Source organism: Micropterus salmoides, unplaced genomic scaffold, assembly GCF_014851395.1.
Source record: "Micropterus salmoides isolate LMB-PRFRI ecotype aquatic unplaced genomic scaffold, ASM1485139v1 Ms_hic_scaffold_2, whole genome shotgun sequence".
Lineage (NCBI taxonomy): Eukaryota > Metazoa > Chordata > Actinopteri > Centrarchiformes > Centrarchidae > Micropterus > Micropterus salmoides.
The window spans coordinates 39,987,179-39,998,219 of record NW_024041150.1 but is presented as its reverse complement, the minus strand read 5'-3'; the positions used below and the strand labels follow the sequence as shown (position 1 = coordinate 39,998,219).

At 39.8% G+C, this 11,041-nt stretch overlaps 1 protein-coding gene across 1 annotated transcript; it reads right to left on the bottom strand.

The window, feature by feature from the left end:
• Nucleotides 1-3,748: 3,748 nt before the first annotated feature.
• Nucleotides 3,749-10,450, bottom strand: LOC119911960 (aggrecan core protein-like). The gene is made up of 9 exons (XM_038730933.1): nt 10,388-10,450; nt 9,937-10,243; nt 9,661-9,698; nt 8,163-8,376; nt 6,244-6,351; nt 6,088-6,170; nt 5,629-5,763; nt 5,158-5,263; nt 3,749-4,191 (listed from the first exon to the last, which is right to left on the bottom strand). The coding sequence occupies exons 1-9, from the start codon at nt 10,448-10,450 to the stop codon at nt 4,124-4,126; spliced, it is 1,122 nt and encodes a 373-aa protein (XP_038586861.1). The 3' UTR covers nt 3,749-4,123.
• Nucleotides 10,451-11,041: the final 591 nt, after the last annotated feature.

Below are 11,041 nucleotides of genomic sequence, written 5' to 3'. Positions count from 1 at the left end.
TTGCGTAACCACCTCTGTTCGTTAGCCTTCCTGGCTGTTGTGACGACGTCGTTGGAGACAAATTAAGCTAAGCCTGAATGACCGTTGTTGACATTGTCACATGAGACCAAATGGCCAAATAATTTTCCTTATCCCCTGTAGTGTTGGTGTTTTTCTCAATGGTCCAGTTTGGGTTTCTAAGGTAAAGGTACTTTATTGTCACCTACACATACATGTAGTGAAAGTCATTCTCTACATTTAACCAATCACCCGTGGGAGCAATGGGCAGCCACAATGTCACTGGTCAATGGCACTGACTAAAGAACCTAACATGGTTTTGATGGCGGGGGAAACCGGAACATCCAGAAGACACACATGCAGACACGGGGAGAACATGCACACAAAAAGGGGTTTGAACCCATGACCTTGTTGCTGTGAGGCTGGTTGGTATGTTGTTAGCTCAGTGGTGCAGGGTTCTGATGACCCCTATCATATGTTACAGAGGATGGTGATAGTCAAAGAGGATGTATCGGTCTGTGTGTGGAAGTTTCCTGTATACTCCAATGTTCCTGCTGACATCCTCGCATGTGAACTTAATGTTACTGTCCACCAGGGTTTATGTGTGCAGTAAAGGCTTGCACTTCCTGGGTTTTAATTTTTGCTCCATGCTGTTCCTTTGATGGTTTGTTTCCTGCTGTAAAGTGAATGTACAGATTGGTGGCCAATTAAAGGAAAAGTGTCCTAGTACAAATGGTGATTATCTTTAGTTTATTTTTTGCAATTTCATGTAGGTGTAAAATGAATCAATACTGCACTTGATAAAGGAAATTGTGTTTGTGTTTATCAATGTATAACCTAGTGGCCCTGTGATGGACTGGCGACCTGTCCAGGGTGTACGCCGCCTCTCGCCCAATGTTAGCAGGGATTGGCTCCAGCCCCCCACAACCCTGTACGCAGGATAAGCAGTTGACGATGGATGGATGTATAACTTGGGACGATCAGAAACCAACACATAGACATTGATGGAATGAAGGTAATTTTTTTGTATAGAGCCTGGGAAGTTTGCTGATAAGAACTTTTTAATCACACTTCCCAGAGCTCTGCCTGTCCGGATCCTCTGGGAGTCAAGGATAAAGGTCTAGCAGAGGGGTGTCTCGCTATGCAATGGTACATGACCCGTGTATAGCAAGGTCAGTACTAGTGGGTAAAAGTGTAATGGCATAGTGCCATTAATTCATAACCAATCACAGATACTGCTCTTATCCAAAGAAGGTTAATGTCAAGTGAAACTGGACTTGGCTGAAGATACTAGAAGAAATTTCGTCCATCATCCAAAGGACTTCTTCCTTCCTTCCCTAGACGTTAACCTTCTTTGGATAGATATGGCCTGGATGTCTGAGAATCTTCACAGACATACTGCTCTTAAAAATTAGAAGCATTTCCAATGGGCTTCCTTAATGTCACACCACAATTCCTGTTACTTTTATCTGCAGTGTGCTCTGAAAGAAGGTGCATCATAACACCTACCTAATTAATGAGAGAGGATGACGAATGTGAGTAGACATACAGAATTAATTCTATCTTCCTCTTACGTTCTTTACCTGTGGCAACTGATTCATCTTTCTTTCACTATATTTCCCAGTGGAGGAAACACCACACCATCTCAGGCCAGAATCAATCATTCCAGCAAATGTGAGTAAATTTTGCATTCAATTGCAGTTGAAAATATGAACATCCAAAAGCTATTTTCATCAAACAAAACTATGTTGAAAACTAAAAAGTATTTAAATAGCCTGCTACAACTTTACACGGTACCTGAAAGTTGAATTTTCAAGTAGAGTAAATTTTGTTTACCATTCTCCATGTGTGTCACTTTGTTACTCAGATGGGAGCAGAGAAAACCAACAGAAATGCAACTTAAACTGACCACCATAATCTGCAAACCTGCTTACTGCTGTTTCTTTTTAATGCCTCTACTGAGTGACTTTTTATGACATGTAGACGTGCACATGTAAAAACTGTGCTTTGAAGAGAATCTTAACTGTTAAAATATAATACTGTTAATGATACCCTCAATTTAACAAGAAATAGGCAAGCCTAGCTGAAGTTGGACTGCCACTGTGTGAATGCCACTGTGTGAATCACTGAAATTGAACAATTTGTACCACGTGCATGTCTGCATATATGCATCAGTAAAAAATTCACTAAATTTGCCAAGGGTAAATTACAAAGAGACCATGTTTCCTATCGTCTTTCGCTCTTATTACCTATATTATTATTAGTTTAAATGCACAACCACAATTCTTAATTTGGACTTCAGTAATGTTTTGAACAAGTGTTCTTGCTTGACTCTGCCTTCAGTGTCCCCCAAGTAGCTAACTAGCTAGTTAACATTAAATATCTGTGCTGGGTTAATGGTAGGGTTGTGCGCTGGGTTTGGCAGCATCTATATTGTGGGCAAATCTTTGGATCGAGTATTTAGATGCAGTAAGCTTAAAATGATTAAAGCAACATTATGTAAGACATGTTGTTTTTTTGCGATTTGGTGCCCCCCAGTTTCAAAGTGCAAATCACTTATATATACATTTTGGTATTTAAATGCTGATGCTGTCTTGATCTGTTGTTTGCAGTGAATAATACAAGGACCACAGCCACACCAACCAGTGCCCACAACACAGACTTCCATGAATGTGAGAAAGAAATTAGCCTTGCACAGCCATTCTAAATTTTGTGAGCTTAGTGGAGTTAATTATAGGTTATAACAAAGAGATATGTTGATCCAAGCACCACCTATTGTGAAACATTATGTGTGAATTGAAGGGGAATGGGGAAGTTCAAGTTTCAGAGGGACAGCTAGCTATAATTCTAGCAAAAGTCTGGTAATGTATACTTGTATATGTTTTTATGAAATTATTATGATTTATGGATTTACAGTGAAACAGTTAAACAAGCAGGGCGGGAGCAGAACAGGTGAAACCATGGTGCAATCAGGCAAACACACACACACATGCAGGTGCAACTCGTTCTCATCTCAGTGCATCATGACATACGCTTTCAGACAGCGCGATAAAGCGTAATTATTTGACACTAAAGGTACCCTTCAGCGTCCGTATGAAACACCACCATTTGCTACATTGCTGCAACACAAAGGAAGCTAAGGGTCAAGCTTAGGGATAGCAGGTGCATGCATAAAGTGCATGCATCAATAATAATAAAGCATCTTCAGAGATACTTTATTATTATTGATACATGATAATCACTGACTAATGCAATTTATTTTTATCTCCTAGTTGCTTGTGCTGTACTGTGGGTGTATTACTAGGCCTTTGATGGTAAAGTGCGCCTCCCAACTTGAGCCAACTAAAACTCAAAATCACAATATGTTTAACATGATTTGCAGTAATGTTATCTTACATGTTCAACAGAATGAAAAGGTTTGTTGTTTCCTAAAAGAAAGCAGATGCTGACTCAAACACCTTTCTGATTTTTTGGACTCCTTTTCTTTTTTTTTTAGCTGCTATAGTGCATAATCAGTAGGCATAGATGCAATTTTTATGTGAGGTATTTTCTCAGATATTTTGTATTGGTAAAAAATAATTTCTGCACACATAGTATTGAATAGGCACACATATCAAACACTTTCCCCCCTGACAGGCTCTGTACGTTTATGTTTTTGTTTTCATTTATAGCATTTTATGCAATTACAATCTCTATACACAGTGAAATTTATAAATTCCTTATTTTGTGACACAAACCTTTACAGTTCACAGCATTTTCAATTATTTAATGAAAAGAAATCAGATGTGGATTGTTTTATTGATATTAGAATTCAAATTCTTGCAGCATAGTGGAAGAAGAGATAATATGCTGACCCAGATATGACACAAGTGGCACAAGACTGGTTGGCCCAGAATCAGAGTGAAAGATGGAAAGATCTGGAACAATTCGTTGCAGGTGGATTGACTAGACTTGAAGCATATCTAGGATTGACATATCTTTGCAAACAAAACAAAACTCAAAACTAAAAGCAATGCTTGTATAATATATAACAAAGTCAAGGAAAGAAAGCAGGGAGAGAACTGTTGGATCCAGCGCGTGTAGGACTGAGGACTTTGTCAGATGTTTTTGACTGTCAAGTCTGGGTTCAGATCTTCTTGGTACAAACAAAAGGGAGAGTATCATTGCAAGACTCAGGTTCCCACTTCAACTCATCTGCAATATGGAAAAAAGACACAAACACTTGATTTCAAGAATTTCAAGCTGCAACTACAAAGAAAATGTACATAATCAGCCCCGAAGATAGTAATGCACAACTTGCGACCTAGGGCATGGGAGGCAGACGGGCTAACATGGAGGCTAAAACCCATGGGCACTAGTTTCTGTTGCTAGCGCATCTCTTAAGGCATCAGAAGGTGAGATTTCCTCACTGCACCACCTAGCTGTTACCGTTACGTGTAGCTGGTCCTTAGATCACACTCTACACAGGTTTATTAATCTTCTGACTGAATGACTATTTGACTTGCTGTTGCCTTTTTGTTGCCAGGTAGCAGTTAGCATAAAGCAACACAAAACCACTTTTTGAGATGCTTTATTTTGCCTTTGATTAATTCTGGTTCCAGTCTAATTGTTCATTACTTGCCTTTTTCCAAATAAGACTGGGTGATTCTGTCCACTAGAACCATTAGCAATCGTGCTCCCAGTTTGAGATGTTTTTTTTTTTATGTTTCTAGTGTTTTCTTTAACAGGTATTTAACAGACGACAACATGAAACAAAATAGGTGGCTTTGGACAGAGCTTATGATCATAGCTAAACGCCATCCGCTAACCGGTAAAGCAAGTTTCTCGCAGGTTGTGACTACTAATACTGTATGATATTTTCACCTCTATTAGAAAAGAATGAGCTAATTGAGATGTTTAATTTGTGCTGTGGTAGAAGTTATGATCCGTGATTTAGAAATCAGAGCAGCTTGTTGATTACCTCCCACAAAGAATGTGACTGGCTCAGTTGTTTCTTAAGTTTGGAAAACAAAGTATATTCTCATAGATTATTATTACCACGTGAAAGCCAATCCAAACTTATTTTACAACACTTGGAGTTAGGTTGATATTTTCCAGGGTTGAAATAGTGAAATAGGTTGAAAATTAAAAGTTTGTGTGTGTATGTGTGTAATTTATTACATCCGTCATTCATCTTGAGACAGTGTTCATTTTCCTCCTCTTTATCCTCCTTGTTCCAGTCTTGGTAGTTAAACTTGGAACCGTCACTCCACAACCAATGAGAGTCCTATGGATAGAAAGACGCAATGATATACATACATCAGTAATTAGTAGAATGATTTAGCTTATGATTATGATCACCCATTAATACTTTGAAGGTGCACTACTTTATTTTGTTCCAACACTTGCAAATTACTTGATTTTTATTTTGTAGTTTTTAGGTTTACAATAACTTGTTTTTTTAATTTTCAGAAAATAATAATTCTCAAATATCAATGTTGTTATCAGATCAACCAATATTAGTTGGTCTCTAGCTGACAGTTGAGTTGGGAGAAAATTTTGGGATTTGGGTATATTAAAAAATGCAGTAAGAGAATCTAGAAGTGTACAGGGTAAGCTAATGATATCGACTAAACCAAAAGATTTCCATACGTGTATGGCATCAAAGCCACCAATCCAGGTTTCAGGGAAGACGAAAGAATCTGCTCTGGTCAAAGATTGGATGAAGTGATTCTCCTCATAGCTGTGGATTGATGCCAGGTTGGCGTCTTCAAACAGGCAGTAACTCTGTTGGTGACAAGACAAAGAGTATGAGCAGCTAATTCATGTCACTTGCTCTGTCACAACACTTTCATTTTGTGAAATGCACATTGCAGATTCTAGGGGATGCTAGAGGACTTAACATTAGGTGCGTTTGAGATGCCGGCGGCTGACTTTCGTCGACTTGATAGTCTAACGTGAGCTGCAGGTGACTGCAGGGGCGGAGAATTAAAACTGATTTTGCCTGGTCTAGGCATTTGCAAAGAAAAATGCCTTGAGACTAGGCAAAAGTGTGGTTCCAACTTGGTGCAGCCAGGGAAAACCAACTGCCTGACCTCCATCATTCCTTACCTCAGCTTCAAGCCACGTCTTCCGGCTGTTGATGAAGACGAAACACCGTCTTCCAAAGCGTGACCAGCCCTCGGCGCAGGGCTCTACACAGTGAAAAGTGTTCAAGTATCAAGTAAGAGTTTATTAATAAATAATTACTGCACACTGCCCCTGTACCTTCTTCTCTTTCTCCTCGGTGTTCCTCCTCGTCGTCCTTCTCTCCATCCTCATCAACATGACTGTCACCATCGTGTCTCTCTTCATCACCTCCACTGAGCTGAACAGCTAATAGACATACAGACAAACACAGATTCCTCGCCTATAGAAGGATGTTGTTTTTGTTTGACAACACAACTGTTGTTTGTATAAATAATAAATAAATTTGCCACATTTCGCTGCCTCTTTTTGTACTTTGTGTACCATTTCTTTTTCTTTGCCAAATTCACCGTCTCTGTCGCACGTGTCACACAAACCTGGAGAGTAAACTCCTTTGAACGGCGCCATTGAGCCGATCAGATTTCAACAAAACAATGAGGATCATGCTAAGTACTGAGCTTGTATCACTCCTCAATATTGAAAGGGTTATTTTGGCCTGCCCGGTCGTGGTTCATAAAGTAACACGTTAGATAAAAACTTTTTTACCACCAGTCTTCCCAAACCTCCATAATGTCCAGCTAGCCAAACCCAAAAGCTGCTTGTCTTGACCCTATTTTCACAGTTTTTGCATAACGGGCAGCTCAAGAGGCCCAACGGAGACACTGGCCCAACAGGATTTCTCCCTGTGCTCCAGGTGGCTAGTCGAACTATGTTTTCTATGATCGATTAGCAGCAGGGGTGGGCGGGGGTGATAGAAGTGATCTTGTCCATCATATTTTCCGTATTTTATCTGTTTTTAGGGACATATGTGAGTGAAATGGTCACATAGAGCCCTGCCTTGGAGCAGTGGATTTCAGGGTCTACACAAAAACTATTTTAGTGACCTTTAAGTGACTCAAATCACCATTTTGATCCAGCAGTATTTATTAAACTGTGTGAACATTGTATTTGCCTAATTTAATTTCTAATGTTGATTTAAAGGTTTGTACATTTGAAGCTAAACTTCTAATTATAATGTAAATAAATAATAAATAATGCCCTATTTATGTGGCTGAAGCATAATTATTTGTAGAAAAAACAAACAATCCCTGTTAAATTGCGATGATGCTGTGCATTGTTACTACAGTCCCATTCTTCACACTTCCACCAGATGGCACCAAACTCCATTTAAAATTTGCTTAAGTTTAGATAAACTCTTGTGGTAATAATTCTGAAAAAATCATTGTGATGTCATTATTTATGCAATACATTACTATCATTTTGGCAAACATTTTGCAGCCCTACCTGTACAAAACATTGAAATAATAAATAAAGTGTATTATTTCAAATAGTGTATATACAGATGGGTGACAATAGAAAGGAAAAACTTAGTTGAGTTTGATGAATACAAAAATGTGAATGTGAATCAAATGCTACAACTTTTACAGTAACCAGAAGTCAGTTTCACAACTATGGAAGATTCAGGAGCAAGACGATGCTCTCCACAACCATCTCCATCAGCTGTGTGTTCATTTATGTCGGGCTATGATTATTTTTCTTTCTATCTGCTGATCAAGCGATACCACACTATACAAAATACTTGTTTACAAGTAAAAGTCCTGCATTCATAATTTTACTTACATATGAAAGTATTAGCAGCAAAAATCTACTTTTAAGTATTAAATGATTGATGACAGAAAGACACCTAAAAACCTTAAAATGGATCATTGTTACTAATGCGTTAAAGCATTTTATTGCTGTAGCTGGTTGAAGTGGCCATCAATTTAATACTTTATATCCTGTTGGATTGTTTCATTTGTAATAATGCATATTCAACAAAATCTTCATGTCTTCATAGAAAACTACAGCAAACATGTAAATGTGACACAACAAGATATCGTTTCTGGCAATAGGCAAAATTACCAGGTCAGTGTATCTTTATAAACATGCGTTTTACAAAAGCCCCCTGGGACGTCTACGTCACCTTCACATAACTAATTACACCACACGTCATAACTCACCACAGTTTACAGGTGGGGTCCCAGGTGGTGTCCTAGTGTTCGGTATTTCCACTCCAGTAAAGACATTGACGCACCAGCAGTACCCGGTCGACCCTGAGCACTGCTGCGGGAGGAAATTCCCGTTACCATCACACTTCGGGACAAACCCTCCGATAGTGTTGTAGCTGTGCTCCCTCTCACGCTTGCAGAGGCCTTTGTATAAACAAGAACTATGCTTTCAACACAATAAGTAACCTCAGTTGGACACATAGACTGTATTAAAGAAGTGGACGTAGTCATCGTGACGTCATCCCTTGGTTTGTGGACTGCTGATTTGAAGCCATGAGTTTGGCCGATAGGCTGCCGCCATGTTGATTTTTTGCAACCAGCAGCACGTGACCATATTTGGATGAGACGGTGGAGCAAATGGCCATGTGTGGAGCTAGCTAGCTTGCTTAGCTAGGTGCATCTGTAATTCACATTAACTGTCATTTTAACAGGGCTGATAACTTTGTCTAGCAAACAACAGTCGAACAGCCAACTCAACAAATACGCTTTTTCAACGGCGCTGGTTATATTTACACAGTGCCGTGGGTACAAGTCACTCTATACTGACTGACAGGTTGCCATGGTAACGACTTGTCAATTACAGATAATCCCTCCCTGAAGTATACTCTGCTTTATTGTCTATTTTTCTTTAAATGGGACCATAATTTACTAAATGAACATCATATTGTATTGAAGAAGTCTTAAAACTGGCGATTGAGACCATAAACTCATCAGGAAAGTTTTCAGTGAGGTAATAATTCAGATGAGAAGTAGCCGGACTTTTTTTTTGCAACCAGAAGAGTCGCCCCCTACTGGCTGTTCGATAGAAAGCAGGTTCAAGGGACTTCCGTGTTCAGTTGCATCAGTTGCTGACAGGAAGCTTCCCGCTTGGTTGGACAAAGATCATTTGTGTGTTGAGCTTTTATAAGTAGGTAAAAGTAGAAAAAGTACCACACAATTAATTATATTCCATTACAAGTCAAAGTGCTGGGTCTGTGTACTTTGTGGCCAAAGGGTTTTCGTTTTGAAACGAAAAAAAGAACGAAAAATGGCTCGTTTCCCAATTACCATTAGTAGGCTAAATAGGTAAACGAAAAACGGGAAACAAACCGTTTCTCGTTTTGATATTAAAAAACGGAAAACAAACAACAATCTCGTATCCGAGTTTCTTTGATGTGTTTATAGATGGAAATCGGAAATTCAAATAGGAGTGTAGGCTATAGTCATAGTCCTCAATTTTGCATTGGGCTTCGGGCAGCGTGGTGGTGCAGTGGTTAGCACAGTTGCCTCATAGCAAGAAGGTCGAGGGTTCAGTTTCTGTGTGGAGTTTGCATGTTCTCCCCGTGTCCGCATGGGCTCTCTTCGGGTGCTCCGGCTTCCTCCCACCAAAGACATGCAGGCTACGTTATTTGGTGAGTGGTTGTCTGTCTATGTGTGGCCCTGCGATGGACCAATCCAGGCAACCTCTCACCCAATGTAAACTGGGATTGGCTCCAGCCCCCTGGGACCCTGTAGGCGGGATAAGCGGTTGACGATGGATGGATGCATTGGGTTTTTATCATGTCTTTCCTTTCCCTATTTACTAATGATAATTGGGAAACAAGCCGTTTTTTGATTGTTGTTGTTTTCACTTCAAAACGAAAATCCGTTGCCCATAAAGTACACGGAAAGTGCTGCATTCATAATCTTGTTCAGAAAACTACAACAAACATCTAAATGCGACACACACATACACCTCATCACTCACCACAGGTAAAAGGTGTGCTACCCGGTGGTGTCCTAGTGTTCGGTATCTCTACTCCGGTGATGACATTGACGCACCAGCAGTACCCGGTCGACGCCCAGCACTGCTGCGGAAGGAAGTTCCCATTGTCGTCGCACTGCGGGACGAACCTTCCGACATCGATATTGCTTTGCTGAGACATGCTTTCGCAGAGGCTCTCTGTCTTGTTGGTGGTGTAAAAGACAGGGCTGGCTCGGCTCAGGCTCAGAAGGGTGCAGAGTGCGATAGACACACTGAGTGACTTCATGGTGATGGTGGAGATGAAGTGCAGCTTGCCAAAACACAGGAGCAAAAAAGTTAGAAACTGTCTGACACATACTGGATTTCTCTAAAAGATATCACTCTTAAACACAGTTTAATTAAATAAAGTAATAATATCAGGATGTTTCAGGAAACAATCCCAAAGCAGACTCACCTGTTTCAGGATCAGCAGGTGTGTTGAGGATGCCTCTGCTGCCTCTCTGCCTTTTATCCTCATCGCTGACCTTTCTCCTGTGTCATTATTCCATTTCCCATGGCTGCACCCCTATTTTTACACTAACAATGACCCTTTTCAGCAGAGCGACACACCAGAGCTGCAGAGGTGGATATTGCTTTCTCTTTACCATATTTATTTACTGTATATAAGCAGAGAAGCCCTTGTGTATGGACTTGTTCTCTTTCAGACCATTGTAATCAGGATTAGTTTTATGTTACATAATTTCATTATGGCCTTTTCATTTCATTGTTTGCAGTAACTCATTGTATCTTTGCTTCCCAGACGATCTTGTCTGTTTGTACCTTCTAAACTTGCTCTTTCTTTACAACCTTGTATTGTGCAGATCTGGGTTATAGACTATTTTTGCACATAAACACTGAGACCTCTTCGAGCTGGCTGGATTACATATGATCCAGCACATACAACACAAAATGTATCCCTTATATTTTTGTGACTAGTCCAAATATCTAATTTAAATGCTAATAAGTAACCTGTTTCCCACACTGCCCACTGGTTATCAATTTATTTATAACCAGTGAGTAACTGATGCCACCTTTATTAAAAAATCTGAAATCTCTCTTCAAAGAAAAT